The sequence below is a fragment of the Hyposmocoma kahamanoa genome, unplaced genomic scaffold, assembly GCF_003589595.1.
Source record: "Hyposmocoma kahamanoa isolate Upper Pololo Valley unplaced genomic scaffold, ASM358959v1 66, whole genome shotgun sequence".
Taxonomy (NCBI): Eukaryota; Metazoa; Arthropoda; class Insecta; order Lepidoptera; family Cosmopterigidae; genus Hyposmocoma; species Hyposmocoma kahamanoa.
Genome location: NW_020653854.1, coordinates 7,449,928 through 7,467,825, shown reverse-complemented (window position 1 = coordinate 7,467,825; position 17,898 = coordinate 7,449,928). Strand labels below are relative to the sequence as shown.

The window sequence follows — 17,898 nt, the reverse complement described above, 5'->3', positions numbered from 1 at the left end:
GAGCAGTCGTTTGTTACTGAATTACTTTTCCAACTCCTTTGAAATTGAATTCTTTCAAATGTTTCAGAAGAGAACGAATACTTTGCTACATTGAAGGTGGAAGAAATATATCGGCTCTAGAAACATTTTTTTCAGATTATCATGAAGTTTCGGAGGATAATTTACGTTTCATAATTAGTGATTTAAAAAAAATCAGTTTAACAGTCGATGGAGCCAAGCATCACGGAAGAAGCCTTTTGAGGGTTAACAGTGATTGGTTGGATCAAGAGTTTTCTGTTACTTTGTCAACGACTATCGATTTCACTCCATCTACTTCAACTAGAAAAAGAGGAATTGGTATTCCTCGTTTTCCATATATTGGTGTATATCTTATGAAAATTCTTCAGAATCTAGCAAGATGCGCAAAAATACTACACTACGTATTGAATATGGTATCGAACACTTCTTTGGTGAATATATTCAAGGACTACGATCAAACGAAGAAAGTAATGAAGCAAAGTTCGTGGAGGTATTTAGGTTTGTAGATGCAGATAAAAAAATATTAGTGTTAAAATTGATGTACAATTGCAATAACATCCAAATGCTGAGCAATCAAGAAACATTAAGTGTATTTATTGAATTCAGTAATATATATATTTGAATAATATTATGGGTGAACGGAACTGTTTCTTACTACCACCTTATTACAAAGTACAAAAAGTAAATAGAACTGTTACCCACCTGCATTTGCTATTGAAATTACAAACATATGAGCAAAAATGTTATCGCTACAGGATTTATTAGATTTTGCATATTTCGTACAACCTTACGAAAAACGGTCGCTAAAAGCTATGAGTGACGAAAATAAACGAATGAAACGAGAGAAGAAAATTATGGTATAAAGACGCTTTCGAGACGAACTTGGATTAATAATTGATAAACCACGACAAGTAGGTGGTAATACCAATGACGGTAACACAGCGAGAAGGTTTTTTATAATGCAGTCTGCTCTGCTGAAATTACAGGAGTATATGAAATATTGAAAAAAAGACTCCTTCAAGCCTTATTGCCTGGCATAATGATAGATTCTCAAAAATATGGGGAATATGAATTGGAAACCGCAAGAAATAAATATGATTGGTATTATATCTTCGGCACACAAAATATTGTTATTCACAGAGAAGGTATAATTAACCATTTGGCAGTGTTACCCATTGGGCAACTTTCAGAAGACGCTTAAGAATCTCGCAGTAAAGACTCTCTCGCAAAAATTTAGATTACGAAAGAGAAAGTGCTCAAGATCTGCTGCAAAGGAGCTTGATGTGGAGACGCTACGTCTGTAGAAAGTGAACCAATTCGCCACTGATTCTGAAAAAGATACTATATATAAATAATATATAACAATATATAATAAATATAAAAACAAATAGGTCATAATAGAAGAGAGAAACTAGAGTCTAAAACAGAGATCCGAAATAATAACAAATATGATTTCATGTTTTTTTGTCTCGTATTTTCTTTTTATTTTATATTATTTTAAGTAAAATTTTATATCATATTTAATTTATTTTATGAATACAGAATTATCGTAATACGGCGTTCCAATTAAAAAAAAAAAGTAAATATTGAGTAGTCTTTACCAGGGAGAGATTTAAAATTTTTCAATTTTTTTTTCTCTTAATTACGGATACTTAAATAAAAATGTATATACGTTTACAACCGTCATAATTCCTACTATGCACAAAAAAAAAGAAAGGTATATCTCGAAAAACAAAAAAGTAATATGTTTTTGATCCGTAACTGATCTAAATTTCCCATAGTGCATTGTAGTGAAAATTCAGGGTAATTTATGTTCGTCGCATGGCAACACAAGATCTTTGACACGTACACGAAGCGCAGAGGCTCGAGCACTATGGAACATCCTGGGAGTATCTTTATTCTTATTTTAGTATATAAATAGCCCTTTTACGACTTTAATATAGACCTTTATACTTGATTTTTAGGTCTCCTTGAAAGAGACAGATGTTATCGAATCGCATATAAGTTTATCAAGAAGGAACGGGCAGGGAGAGTTTCTTTCTCTATTTTCAGCTTTGGAAAGGTTTAAGTAGTAAGGTATTAAAAGTATTTATATCCGTATATTCCACCCACAATTCATATTTAACGTATGTACGTGACCTGGAGATTTCTAAGAAGTTCACCAACACTTTAATATGTCATTAATTAACATTTTTAATACGGGTTTGGCCGGTTTGTGCGTGTTTGACAGAGCGTGCTTGTCGGGATTGAAACATTTTATATTTTTTTATTTGTTTCACTGTTTATATACCTCGTATTGCGAACTCTGCTCCAAGGATAATGGCTTACGCTATAATCTATCAACCCAGTTCAATTCGACTTGGTGAAATATGTCTTTGAAGAGATACCTACTGTCTTATCATCATTTTTCATGAAATTAAGTTTTTGACATATCTGGAATCAGCTAACCAGATCTACAAAACTCCCTATAAAAAGGTTTTTTACATTTTATTTAGTCCCAGTTTTATTATTAATAATAATAATATAATAAATAACGCACACACTCAACATAGCCCCGCACTAGGGAAACCCTGTGTTGCGGGTGCCATGGATACACACATAGACAACCACAAATTACACCCAAACTCACGTCATACAACTATTTCTCCCGGCCCGGGAATCGAACCTGGGACCTCTGCGTGGCAGTCCGGCATGGTAACCGTTAGGCCACGGAGGCAGTTATTATTAAACAGAATGAGCGTAATTCATTTATCATCTGGTAAGTTACCAAAATGCAAATTTACGACAAGGAGGGCAGGATAGGCGAAGCATCAAGAGATCGATGCATGCGATCTCTTGCGAGGCAAGTCCTCATCATTCGTTTCACAGTCGGAACACCACTCATTCCTTTCTACATAAGTTTTGATTATAGTGACCCTCCTTACCGACCCTTCCTCCTCCTCCACATCCGTCCGAAATAATTACTATCAAATGAGTAATACTCGACCAAATTAAAAGAAGCATGATGTGAATGAAGCTTCATACTAGACATTGTTTTTTGATTTAGTCGAGTAATGCTTATTTGGCAGTTATTGTTTTAGACCCGCAGTTCCGAATCCAAGAAATGACGATAATGTAAACGTCACGATAATTTTGAGTCGGACTTAGGCTCAACTCACTGGCGCAGAGTCGAAGCGTGGGAAAGTAGAGATGAATATGCTATAAGCGAAAAACATGACGCGTCGCGACGCTTCGCCTCCGCGCCAATGTGAGTTGAGCCATAGTGCGCAAGCGACATCTGAAATGGGTCCGAGTTTTCTAGTCTTGGATACGGAACGAATACGAATCTATACGAGAAGGGCAATCAGAAATCTGAAATCGGAAACATTTATTATACGAACTGGTCTCAGATTACAAAAGTTTTGTAATCTGAGGAATTGGTAGATTAAGACGTTATTTTATTTATTTATTTAAACTTAATTGCACACAAAATAGTACAAATGGCGGACTTAATGCCATTAGGCATTCTTTGCCAGTCAACCGGAGAGCTGGGTTCAAAATAATTTACTGGAGTGCATAACATGATAATTAAAACAGATAGGAAGAAGTTTATAAATAATTATGATATATAGTTTAAACACAATATAAATATAGCATATATAAGCAACTCATATATACAGAAACACATAATATATAATACATACACACATATATTTAATATACATATTTATATATAACAATGTCAGACTAATGGGATGTAGATTGAGACTCCAATATGAAATCGCGGACTAATTGCTTGAAAGCTAGTTTATTCGGCGCTTTTGAATATGGGGCGGTAGAGAGTAGCGTTCCAGAGTCGTAATGCCTGAAGAGTAAATGAGTTGGAAAGAAAACCAGTACGGTGAGAAAGAATTAAGAGTCAATTTGCTGTCTGAGCGAAGATTGCGATAATGGGATGCACCTAAATATTTAAATTTACATTTCAAATATCCAGGTGCACATTTATCATTAATGATAGAGTAAAGAGTGGAAAGTATTCTCAAATCACGACACTGGTGTATCGTAAGCCGCTTCACGTTAGTTATATATGTATGCATAAATTTGTTTTCCAGTTCTTACCCAAATCGGGCGTACAAGGTCTTAAAATTAGTCATTAAAATTCAATTAAGATAAAATTGATAAAAAATAAAATTGAATTAAACATGATACACATATTTTGTCAAATATTTCATGTCACTATATAAAATTCTCTTAAACTATAGAAAACATTGTCATTTTGCCATTTCTTTAAATGATCCTTGAATTGATTACCATTTCAGTTTATAATGTCAATCGGGATTCTGTTATAATTTTTATTGCCGTTACATAAGTGCTATGGTCAAAGATCGTGCTTTTTATTACAGCGAGTATAAGACGGTCCCTGTTCCTTACGTTACCGGAGAGTACATTTGATATTTTGGCAAAAAAGTTACTGTGATTACGTACGTACAAAGACGCATATTTGTAAAATGTATATTCCTGCTAACGTCAGGAAACCCTTTTCTTTGTACAGATTTCTGAGGGAATAATCACTAGGTTTATCTATAGATTATACGCAAACACCGTTTTTGTATTGTGAATGTTTTAACTGCATCGATTGAGTTTCCCCAGAAAATATTACCATACATTAGTAACGGGTATGTTCCCATTATACGCGTTTATATCAACTTCAACTGACGCTACATCAACTAATACAGATAGAGCGTAACAATAACTACAAAGTTTGCTATTTAGCACATCTGTGTGATGCTTCCAACTTAAATTTTTATATATGGTAATTCCAAGAAATTTCATTTGCTGTACCTCATCGATAACATTATTTTCACAGGTTATTTGTAAATCTATATCTCCTTTTTTATAATTACCAAACTGTATATGTTTTGTTTTAGAATTATTTCTTTTTAAGTTTAGTGATTTAAGAAAGGTAGTAAGACCGTTCAAAGTATGGTTTATGTCAAGTTTATAATCAATTTTTGTTAAGTGTTGTAATAGGCCTGTGCAAGCAACGAGATCTTCTCAGTTAGGTCCTGGCCCCAGATCAGCCTGTTTGCACACTCAAAAGGCTAGTAGTGCCTTGGGTAAACTGCCCCGGGTGTAAGTACATCACTCTCCCTATTTTCCAGATAAGTATCGGAGCTGTAGGCACGTCACTTCCCGTTGCGCATTGCGCAACTAATGGTTGCCACCGCTAAGCAGTTGATTCTAAAGTCCACTACCAAATATCCATTTTGGTGGCGGAGCTGTAGGCACACTCACTTCCCGATGCTCAAGCTGGAGACACGGAGAAGATAAAGTGTCTTGTTAGAAGATACCTTTTTCAAATGCGTTTTATTTATTTTTTCAGATAACTTTTTATAGAAGCTTTTTAGAATAGTGAAAAAAAAGGTAGAAATTAGGTAATAAATGGTTATATAAAAAAAAGCAAATTATATACTGCTAGAACCATGAAAAACGTAGAGGTCCAGCCAACCTGACGTCAGAATGGCTGGCCACTTTATTTCTTTAATATTTCCGTTAGCGCAAAGGTAGAAAATATGTTGATAAAGGTACTAAATAGTAGAAAATAGATAGTAAATAATGAGCAGTTTCATTTGCATGTCTCGTTTGGTCCAGCCATCCTGACAGACACTGTTTTTATGTAATACGTAAACATCACTCTCCTTTATATTTTGGAAATTAGTGTTATGGGGTTATACATATTATGTATAGTTCAACTAAAATTACTGCGCACGAGTGTCAGAATACTTCGATATCCATTCTATTGGCATATATACGTATAAATAACATAACTATTATCACGATGACCACTTACACCAAATTATTTACTTTGATTAACTACATTTATGAACTTCTGAACTGACAGCAACGTCCTAGTTGAAGTCTTTTGTACTGGTGTACGATAATAAAGATTCGAAATTTTGTTTATCGAATTGTTAAAATGTTAACCAATGATTCCTTACTCTACAGGTTTTAATGAATAAATAAAAATCATAAAATAATTTTTAGCTTCGTTTTATTTTCAATAACATAAAAATGTTATGTTTTTTTTCCATTTTACACGTTTAGAAATTAATTTCAGTGGGTACCAACCAGATTGCTAAAATGATCACAATAAGTCAAAATTTATAACTATAGTACAGTTGGGCTGCATCGTCTGCAAGTCATGGGTTGCGTATTGCCTTATTTTAGAATCATTCTTTCACTTATTTCCAAATGCTTTTTAAGTTTGTACGAGCACAAAATCTAGTATACTCCACAGCATTTCATTATAATATTCAACAAAATATATTGTAATCATTTACTCGCGCGGGTGCACCATCCTTTCCGATTTTTGTTTTCTTTTTTTTTGAATCGTGATATGCTATACATTTTTTGTGATATTTTTTCATTTTATTACAAACAAATTCGTTTATTACCTAATACAGGTAAATGCGTAAAAAAGTACTATTTGGTCACACAAAAATCTCTTGACGATCCACCCGGCAGCGTTACTCACTACAATAAATAGAACTAGCTAACTGGAATTGAAGGTCCCTTAAAGTATGTAATATATATTAAAGCTGTGATCAACTAGACACACAATCACTCCGTAAACCTGACTGGCATTGTGAACTTTCGCAATAACAATAATTGATAACAACTCTCCATTTGTTTGAATAATTGACCACGACTTTGAATAATACTAATTTTATTGTTTTCCGTACCAGGCGACTAACTCTAAGAGGCGTCCATATTCATAGCATGAAGAAAAGATGCGCAATTCACCGATTTTTACATAAGTTAGTGAAAGATTGACAGTTTTACATACAACTCTAAGTTAGAGATATTTAATAAACTGTTATTAAAAATTTACAGTAAGTTACCTCTGAAAACTTGACAACATCTAAACGAAGTATGATTCGAGAACTTATGGGAACTTAATTCCATTTAGAAATTTCCACAATTGTTGAACATCTCGCGCCGCATTTAAAACATCAAAAATTAAGTTAATAAAAATTAAGTAAAATTAAGTCACTATTAAGTTTCAAATATGCTGCGCTAAGACGTCAAAAAGTAATCTGGACATTTGAAAATATGTGAAATAAGATTTTGTCAATTCAATGCTCATCACAATTTGTATTCCTTAAACTTTACAATTGGCTAAAAATACGTAACAATTTACTTATTTTGAACAAATTTCAACGATACAAACATCTTTATTGAACTACCACGGTGTTCTTATTGCTTTCGGAGCAAGTATTAAGTACTATCTGAAAATTGGAAGAAAAAAAATGAAATAAAATTAAGATGAGCATAGAGCCAGAACATAATTTTATAATACATTATGTATATGAGTGTTGGTTTCTGTTCCATAGAGAAAAGCATGAGAGCACAGAGCACAGAATGTTATTGTTTCATTGTCTAATTATAAATAAGGCGGATAAATTCTTCGATTTGTTGTAATGTAATTAAAAGTTTAGAATTTCATTCTTGAGAAATTTTACTGTAGACGGTGGGTAGGGCTCGATTTTAAAACTATAAAATTAAATACAAAAGTTTTATTAATTGTCGTTGGGATCTTAAATTTTCGCTAAATATAATTTTCACTAAAGCACTGTCTTCTTCTGCGTCTGCACTCTTCACGCTTCGGTATTCTTGTATTATGGTACTTTGTATTTACATGTAAAACCATGTGTAGATTTTTTAAATTTAGTAATACTATACTAAACTGGCCGTCATATAAGTATCTGCCATGTTCTCCTAAATATAACTAGGTAATATAATATTCTTAATTAAATTCATATTTACAAATAATACAGTTCGTTACTATTTATATAGAAATTAAAATATATTTCTATCATTCTTCGATTCACATAACGCAAAATAATTTAACAGAGTTCATTTTTTGCACTCACATTTACAATATAGTTTTGTAACTAATTTGTTACCATTTATTTGTTGATTTCAAACAACTCATTTAGAATATATCACCCAATAAGCGAGTAGCACTATACTCACGAATCCTATCATATCTTACCATTTAAAAATGCAGAATATGCGAAAACTTCAAGGAATATTTTACACTTAATGGCAATTGAACATTATAGTTCGCTCGCATCCAATAGGAACTATAAGATTCATAATGCCTCCGAGCGGTCGCGGCGCGCTACTCTATATGTACAGGCGGCGCAGCGACGTGCCCACATTACCAAAACCACTAGCACAAATAAAGAAAATCCTCTTTATATACACCGGTAAATCGTCACGACGGACACAATCAAAACTCTAATTGATTAAGTATATTGGAATTGAGTAAGAAGTCGAAAGATTTGTGTTACAGTTTATGCTAGAGTTTAGAATTTTGGGAGCTCAATAGCGCCACCGTAGTGCGGTGGTGCGAGGAACTATACATGCACAACACCGCAGTGTGTATGGCCGGCGCGGCACACGCCTCCGCCTCAATACTTTACCTATAACCTATTTATCCCCAGCATCATTGTTTCGACAATAGATGCCTTGCGCTTGATATTGACCACCGCGGACTGACTACAGCACGGCCCTTAACTTACAGAGATTCTCTCATGGCCCCACGGAACAAAGCGTCGCTCATACCCCGCCATACTCAATATCAACACGAATGGAGAATGAACTAAAATCTAGTATCACAATGTCGGGCTTCGCTGGCTCGAATGCGAGTTTTTTCCACGCCTCGTTAGGCGTCCTGATAAACGAATCTCAAGACCTTATCGTAATACGCTTATCGCTTTTCATTTAAACAGTGATTTCTGGAAAATTCCGTTTTGTGACTTGTTGAAAGATTTAATTAGCGGAGTGTGTTACGATTAGGTATTGACATTGCGCATTCCTATCTCACGCTTTGTTCATTCGAAGAGCGCGAGGAGATCGTCGGAGGAAGGCGCTCGCGGGGGGTGGGACCCTGCCGATGACGACGAGGAAGGGGGCGTGGCGAGCAGCTCGCCGAGCGCTGGGGTGTCCAAGTACGAGAGCAGCTCCATGGGATCTACACTCGTCTCTGGCAACAACTGTACAGACACAACACTTGTTAATCTACATTGAAATGAACCGTATGCTGCCTAATAACTTTAGACAGTACATATTTATCTTTCATAGAGCAAAAAAATGGAAAAAGCTACGAAACTCACGTTGAGGTTATCGGTTCCCTCGCCATCTATAACGGCCGCCGGGTCAAAGTTGAGGTCACTAGGAATGTCGACCTCATTGAGAGAGTGGTGTCCAACGGACGGTGGGCCTGGTGTATGACTGGAGCCAGGAGTGGCGCCGCCGCCGCCCGGCGTGTGCGCAGAACCAGGTGTATGAGGCGTATGTGGCGTGTGTGGCATCTGAAGATAAAATTACGAGTTGATGGTATAATCAAAAGTCTAAAAGATCTGTAATAAAAAAGTCAATGATCCTGTCATTTGAATTACCTGTTCATTGATCTTCTCCATCGCATTGAGTGGATCTAAGGAGTTAACACTGTCATTCAGGTGTGACAGAGGACCGTTGCCAGCAAATTCGTTGCTTCCAGGTCCATTGTTCATGCCAAAATCGTAGTTCGGATTCGCATTGCCCGAGTTCCTATTCTGCGAGCTTTGGTTATAGGAACTAATCATAGAACCGCTGGCAATCGTGTGCATATCAGGAGGAAGGTATGGTGATAATGCTTGGTTCATATCCCAGTTGTTCATTGTTGGCATGTTCATGGATCCAGGAGACACTGCTTTGCCTCTCTTTCCGTTGTTGTCGTTGCTATCGTCTTCTTGCTATAAATAAATTTCCGTGTCAGAAAAACGTAGTTCAAAATTCCTTATTGTCTACATTGAATCGTTTACTGTACTAACCTTGATACCAGGATTTGAGGGGCTCTTAGCTGCCTTCCAATTAGCTCCACTGTCGATGGTCACTTCGTCAACATCTGAAGTGTTCAACGTGTTTAGGATACCCCACATATACTGGTCAACTTCTAAGCCCTCTAGTTGTGCTGGCTTGCTGTAATTACGGAAATGTTCATTATAATAATGTCAATGATACTAGAATATAATGATGAATACAATCAAGTTAATGAGGGTTAATTTGCAAGTATAATACTCACTTGCACACTGGACATCGCCACGATCCTCGTTCACAGTTGAGTTGTAGGTACGATTCTAAGTCGAAGCACTGTATGTGTTTACATTCATGTCCACGAGCAGGTAATGTTATTTTCTTGAAAGTAATGGGACATTTTAATGAGACTTTTAACGCAGTTTGTTCGACGCTTTCTCTGTCGCTCGTGTTGTTTGAGCCATTATTGCTGTTTGCTGGCGATTGGTTGAAGTTCATCTTGATCTTGGCAATGCAGTGGTCTGCTGTCAACAAGCGCTTCTTCAGCAACCCTTGGAGGACACTTCGAACGCTCGGTCGGTGGACCAGTTGAAGCACGAACAAGTGCGACTATAAACAAAAAATGGAAAAAGATTCAATTGTTGTTACATTAAAACAAAGGCAATGCGAACTCGATATTTATATTGGAACAAGTGTTTGAATTGACGATTAATAAATCGATACCACTAATGAACACTACGCCAACTTAATTTTTGATTATTTCTTTCTTAATTCCCGTTCTGTTTTTATTTGTTTTTTATTTCCTTTTCTTCACAACTTCTTTTTCGAATTTTGTTTTTGGTTTCTTTATGTTATTTTCCCACAAAATTTAGGGAGCATAATATTAGTACATAAATACTTACGGATGTTTACAAAAATTACAGAAAATGAACAAAAATAAGGTTAGCGTAGTGGTGTGGAATTCATTGGGGGTATCGAAATTTGAAAGTAAATTATACAATTACACTTACACAACAGCAGGCGGAGACGGTGATCTGTATCGTATTTCTGCCTGGTTGGCACACTTCTTTCAGGTACAGTGGTTTGTGTGAATTTTTGTTCTCGCCTCTATCTATGACTAATGGGGTAGCATTGACTGATACTTGAACACTCGCTGGCCAGTTCGTGTTCATTTGCCGATCTTCGTGATGGAAGCATTTCAGTTGTAACTCAAGATCCGACCTACAATTGTAGAATCGAATTGTAAACAACTTACTCAAACATGTTTCATAGTTAAGTTCAAAGTGCAAATCATGCTAGGGTAAATGACAAGCATTTAATTATTAGTTTACCTAGGAGTAGGAAACTGTAAGTGATAATTACCTCCATATTAACGTTGAGTGGACCGTGGGTTTTAATTGGAATACGTGATTGCTAACTGCTAAATTATGTTCTAATCTAAATGGTGGTAGTATGATACCATCTCTTACAGGGAATGTTAACCGGAGCTCGTCATCTGAAAATAACGAAACATAGAATTAGATTTTTTGTCTCAATAGGGAAGAACAAGTAATCCACGCGACTATTTAGTTTTGTAAACTTACTTTGCATGCCCATCGGTGGTTTGAGCTCATTGAAGTGGGGTTTTACGTCGGCGTTTGGACTTATGTATGGCGGCATACTGCTTGCTGGCGTCAAAGGCGGAGTGGGATTCCCAGGAACTGGGCTATGCTGGTAGCTCATATTCGTCCGCATGGCAACGTCCTGAGCAAATTGCCCGCTGTACTGACCACCATATTGGGCATTGCTACCTTGGTGCTGAGGGAATTGCGCAGGCACACCGCCATTAAAATACTGACCCTGGTTCGAATACGGAGGCGTGGATTGTCTCATATTTCCTCGCATTGCGGGTCCAAAATTGCCACTAGGCCCCAATGGCTGCTGGGGAGGATATTGACCCTGAAACCCAGGTCGGCCGCCATACCCTGCAGTGGGATATTGCTGAGGGCCGAATCCAGGTTGGCCGCCCATGTACTGTGCCTTCCGCTGATTCATGAGCATCGTTCCTTGAGGGTAAGGCGTATGCCGTCGCGGGTAGCCTGGGCCCATTTTTGCCGAGCCGCCCATTTGTCCAGGGCCCATTTGTGACTGCATCATATTGGCATGCATACCCATGTTGGCCATCTGAGCCATGGGGTTCATGCCATTCATGCCCGCGTTGCCCATCTGCCCCATGCCGGTCATGCCGTTCATGCCTCCGTTACCCCCCATGCCCATGCCTGCCATCGCAGGGTTGTGGCTGCGTTGCTGGCCATAGCCGTTCATCGCATTGTATTGGGGGTTTCCCATAGTCATGTTGTTTTGCATCTGGAAATAGGGGATGTTTGAAATTAAATAGATGAATTGAAACATAGGCAAAGGTGCTTAAATGAAATACGGATTTGTTAAAAAAAAAGTTTAATGGTGTTCGCTATTACCTGCGAGAATGGCTGCGAGTCCTGCATCGCGGCCGTGGTGGCCGCGGCGACCATTGCGGCGGTGGCGCCGAACTGCGCGTTCTCGCCGCCGCCGCTCATCGCGCCCGAACCGCCGGCGCACCCATAGCCGCTGCACAACAAATGTTAGGGACACTTCAATCACATGCAATCTAGAGCCCTATTGCTAGTGACATAGCGTGTCCTGCTATCAAGGTTCTCTTTACATATCCCAGACTAACTGTGCCGGATTTGAAGTACTAATTATGCACATAATTGTAGGCGTGTATAAATTTTAATTGTGAAATCGGTTTCATTAATTTTATTTCACTCACGATACACGCGGTTTCTATACTATTGCAAGCCAAGGCCTTGCATAGCCGGCCATTCCACACGTTACGCTGCGATTATTAATAAACCTAGACTCGATATTCAACCCAAATTGTATAGACGTAAGATCTTTTTTTAATATATGATGTGGGATTATTATTTTACTAACAAAGAGAGAAAAAATCAATATGGACGAATAGTGACGCGTTGTTACCCCTGTGTTTCTCTCGGGATGTGTGTGATTTTTTGTTTTGTACCGAAGTGGGTGAACGATTCATGTGAACTGCTTTTGGGGCGAATTCCCGAGCCTTCGCGGAGCCCTTCCTAATAATTCCCATTCGACAAATGTACGACAAACAGTGCGCGCTCTACCCATTGTTACATCGCGCTTGTAGTAGTGCACAACAATATTGGCCCTTTGTATTGTTATTATGAAATTATTTTAATGAATACGAACTAGCATACATGCAACATTCGATATTGTGTTAATACGGTTGCAAATACTGGTGCATTGTTTTTTATTTTGTTTTTTCGTTTATTCTCACGTTCTAATGCGTTGTATGGGCAAATCTTTTTTTGATAATTTGTCGAACAAATTTGTTGATAATAAACAATCGGTTGTGAGATTTCCACAGCTACTACTTAAGTATACTCGTAAATGGCTTAACAGATACTTAGCAGCGACGACAACCAATAAAGACACGAGTCAACAACGCTCAACTCGTCACATCTATTCATCGATGGTGCAGATGATTTACAAGGGTCCTTCCTTAGGTAAACTCGGTCCGACCTGCACTTCTTTTTATAGTTTTGTCTGAACCTTTTTTCTTTTCGCCGACCAAAATGTTTAGTCGACAAAAAATCTGTGTGTTCTGTATCCTGCTGCACTTTTTGTAAAAGTGGTACCACATCCGAATAATCACTTACGCCCTGTTCAAAATATTTGGGATCTTGAATGCAAGCGGTCGTTGCAGGCATTTCTTTTGAGGCTGTTCTTAGAACAACCTTTTTTTTTATACAATTTTATCGTTCGGTACAGGTTTGTACTTACACACAGACAAGATGTCTACTGTACAGCAAAATAATTCAGGGGGTCTACTCTCGATCTCCGTCCGACATCCGTCCGAAACAATTACTGCCAAATAAGCAATACTTGACCAAATGCAAAGCCGCGTGTTGCGAAAGAAGCTTCATACTTGATACTTGTCTTTTAATTTTGTCGAATATTACTTATTTGACAGTAATTGTTTCGGACGGAGATCGAGAGTAGATCCCCTGAATGGTAATCGACATCAGTTTTTAATAGATTTGATGATTTTTAGTAGTCTTGTACGTGTACGTTTGCTCGAATCTGTTCTTCGCCTGCTCTTTGACGAAACGCCTAAATAAATCAATTTAGATGAGTGCGTCGCTATTTTGAGAAGCTGGAAGGTGTTTGGCATAGTATTGAGAGATGTGCGAGTAACGTGTAGGTATTTTGATACATAGGCTGCAGTTAATTTTAGATTGGTACGCAGACGTGTCGGATTCCTAGTTAATTGGCAGAGTAGATAATCGCGTATTGAATCAATTTGCTAAGAAATGCAACGAGTACCTAGTTGGCTGGAGATATGTTAATTTCTGCAAGGTCGTTACTTTTAAATTTTCCAATGTCTTAATATGAGTTTAAGCATTTGCAATTGTTTTTGTACACGTGGTAATGGTTTCCACTATATTTTGCTCCGTCGTTATACGTTTCGTCGTGGCTAGTTTCAAACGTTTGTATTTTTCTTGCATTAGCGTGTTACAGTGATCACAGATTAATTAGTGCATTTTGTTGCACAGTGTCTGTTGTAAACAGAGTGTTAAATAAGGCATTAATTGTGAGTCTCGTATAGATTACTATCGTGGCAGCGTGAAGCCGTGGCGTGTTCGACCCCTGTTTCGACGACAGTTGGTCACCCCCATTTAAATGTCACTTCACATTGTGGCTTGTGCGCACATTGCCACACGTATAATGGCATTAACGTTTTGATATTCTTGATTTGATATATTTGTTATAGCACTTTGTAGTTAGGTGTAATATCAATTATCATGTTTGGGATTTTTCTTTGTTTATTTATTTGTGCAATAGTTTGAATTTTATTCTTTTCCATTGTTATTCTCCAGCAAAAAATCCATTCTTTTAGTTTAGACACAATCGTTATTTCTTATAATAAAGTGTATATTCCTCTGATTATATATTCCGATATCTATCTCATTCTCGTCAATTGACGCCGGGATGGGGAGAGGATGAATCATGATTTAAGGAGCGGATTCCGGGGGTTACAAATGGAGGCGAGCGTTCCGGGGTAAATACGGCACAATGAGGAAGGGTCGTCGCGTCACCCGGCTGGGGTAAGTGGTCCCGTTCACGTCAATATGGGGTTTTATTACGACGCTTACTGATAATAATTTGTTTGTCTGCGATGATATTATTTCCAAATAGTTACGTGTACCATTTTGTGATTCTTTGATTATTGTCATCCATTAAAACATGTTTACGTAGTTATTCTTTAAGAAACAATTAATTAACTCAGTTAGCATCTGTGTAATCAGTGTTAACCACTGTACAAAGTCTTTTTTTTATTATCTGTTCGACCCTTTGAGCACGTGGTGTAATGCCCCGTCTGCCTGTGCATCCGCCCCCAGTGCCGGTCGTTGTAAACTGACATTTTTTCCCACGATTACTTACGAAGGAACGCTACAAATCTCTTATTTTATTAACTTTTAAGTTGCATTAGTTGGTATCTCTTAAGTTGCTGGATTGTTTTCTTTTATTCTGCTGACATTTTTATTGTGTGTTTGTTTTAGAGCATCTCTTGATTATTGATAATTTATTATTTGATTAAACAGATGGAAATTTTAAGAATGGTAATTGTCTTTTTACTTTGCTATTTTCTTGTCTATTTATCTTGTTATTTTAGTCTTCTAATCTCGTTTGAGTTTAGTTAAAATGTTCGTTAATTTCCCGTCCTTCTACCCTTGAGGTGCGGTAGACTTCCTGTGTTCACACAATCTCGTTGCCGGCCCCCATTTTATTATTATTTACTTATTGGTTTTGTATAGACGCAGGCGCAGCCATCAACAATATGTCGTTTGTAAAGGTGACTACAAAACAAAGCCGTTGAGCGCCTAACTTAGCACCTGCTCGATTTTTTTCGTTTATATTAATTATATGATAATAATAATCCATATTATTACCCTAGTTTAAAGTAATTATTAAATAATTTTACTTGACGCTTACGAATTTTAATGGAATGCGCACGCATATTTTAAATAGACAAAAGTAAGAGATATTGAAGTATTGGATGCGCTCGACGAGGTTAGTTTAATGTTTTGTTTGTTTGTGTTTATTGTAAGCGCTAAAGTGCAGTCACCGCGTGCATTCCCACCGCGCGGTGTGTGAGTGAGAGTCGCATGTGTGCGTGAAGGTAAAGCTGTGTGAGTGCGATGGCGCGCGCTTGTGTGGGTGCTGGGTGCCCTGAGGCGTTTGTGCGTGTGAATGGAAGAGCACATTTCTTTTCATTATAATTGCAGCGATGCGCGGTCGCCGATGTCACACACTTTTAAATTTAATTTTGGCTTCCGTTAGGCGAATAACAATTCCATTATATAAACATTCGATTTTTGCATTATATAAAGGACATTCATAATTAGAAAATTCTACTAATACAGTACTGTGTAACTTGACTTTTTAATTGCTAAATAAATTGAACTGTGAGCGTTGAATGACGAATGTCGCAGCCGTAGGTATTTGTACAGACGGTAAATTTTTGATTTTATTGCTTGTTAACTACGATAAGGTGGCACAGGTAAGCGAGTCACGTTTCAGAGTTTTGTTGTAATATAAACAAACTTGTTCCGGATAAGATAAAATGCTGTGGTACCTGCGTGTACAATACGTTTTGGTTACTGATAATAATGCAGAAGCGTTTTACTGGTGCTCACGGACTAAATGGTAGGTACTCACAACAACAATAATTACGCTAGCGGAACAATATGGCGCGAAATTTGAAATCAGAAAATCGTTTAAAATTTTACGCACCACATTAAAAATACATCTTGCAGTAAAATGATTTATTGACGTATAAAACGTTAACAATTATGATAGAAAACACTTTTTTTAAGGATTACGAGTGAGATAGGGTGAGTTTGTAGTCGAACAATATAATATTTACTAGTAATGGTTTTCCATTATGTAATTTTGTGATTGCTTGCACTCATGACTCTTGTTCAACGTTATCTAACATTAATTTCAAAGTTGTTGCACTTGAGAAATTTATCGACTTACCTAGGGGTGTTGGCCCTGTATCCAATTGTCCCTTGCAGAGGGTTGTTCTTGCCAGGATCGGGAGCGTATGCTCCCGTGTTGTTGATAAAGTATCCCGCGTATCCAGCTGCACTGCCAGAGGTCGCCGTCCTGTCGGTCCAAGCACACCCCCTGAAACACGAGGGATCTCCTTGTAGCTCGAAAACGTTCAAGTCAAAATAAAATGGTCACTCGTTTTGTAAAAGATTTGATCTCGCTGTTGATAATTTTAATTTTTTTTTCCAATGTTGTACTCGTGTCAGAAGCGAACATAGTCGATTGCTGTTATCGTATGTCGCGCGTGAATTTTGCTCCAGCCTTTCGTTTCGTTAGCGAACGTCAACAATCAACGCGTCGAAGCGTTCATCGCAACTCGTAACGCCTTTTCATAAATTTGCTGAATGCATTTCACTTCTTATTCGATCACTTGTGATTTCAGTTATGTAGTTCTATTTTTTGGATTTCTTTACTATCATTTATTTCTTCATTATAATGCAAGGGTATTTTTAAACTATTTTATTTTATCTTTAACTTCTCGTCATTTAGTATTTATCGTTAATTATATAGCACAGATAAAATTCCTTGCATTATCGTAGCATTATTCACATGTAGCATTTTTTTTTTCATAATTTTCCCGACGATGAACGCTTCGAGCGAAGATTCCGTCGTACAATCCAATCAGCTGAGGCAAAATCCAACGTGTGCTCTATTTTACGACAGGTGGTATGTGCTAGCCGATCAAGATTTGACAAGTCTATAATTTTAAAAACACTTCCACAATTTTTTTAGTTCTTTGTAAACTTTTAAACTCTTGTACAGAAAATTAAATGTTACCCAAACTTGTCAAATTTTCATCAACTAACAATTCAAAAACTAATGCACTGTTATTTACTTTAACTATAATCACTTCGCCTTCAATGCAAT

The 17,898-nt window shown here is 37.2% G+C and overlaps 1 protein-coding gene across 1 annotated transcript; it reads right to left on the bottom strand.

Moving 5' to 3' along the window:
• Positions 1-7,859: 7,859 nt before the first annotated feature.
• LOC113231670 (zinc finger MIZ domain-containing protein 1) lies at positions 7,860-17,105 on the bottom strand. Its single transcript, XM_026466121.1, has 10 exons — positions 16,957-17,105; positions 12,318-12,447; positions 11,445-12,207; positions 11,224-11,356; positions 10,872-11,082; positions 10,130-10,470; positions 9,879-10,026; positions 9,465-9,800; positions 9,180-9,377; positions 7,860-9,059 (listed from the first exon to the last, which is right to left on the bottom strand). Exons 2-10 carry the CDS (start codon positions 12,414-12,416, stop codon positions 8,898-8,900), a joined length of 2,391 nt encoding a protein of 796 aa, XP_026321906.1. The 5' UTR covers positions 12,417-12,447; positions 16,957-17,105; the 3' UTR covers positions 7,860-8,897.
• Between the last annotated feature and the right edge of the window lie 793 nt (positions 17,106-17,898).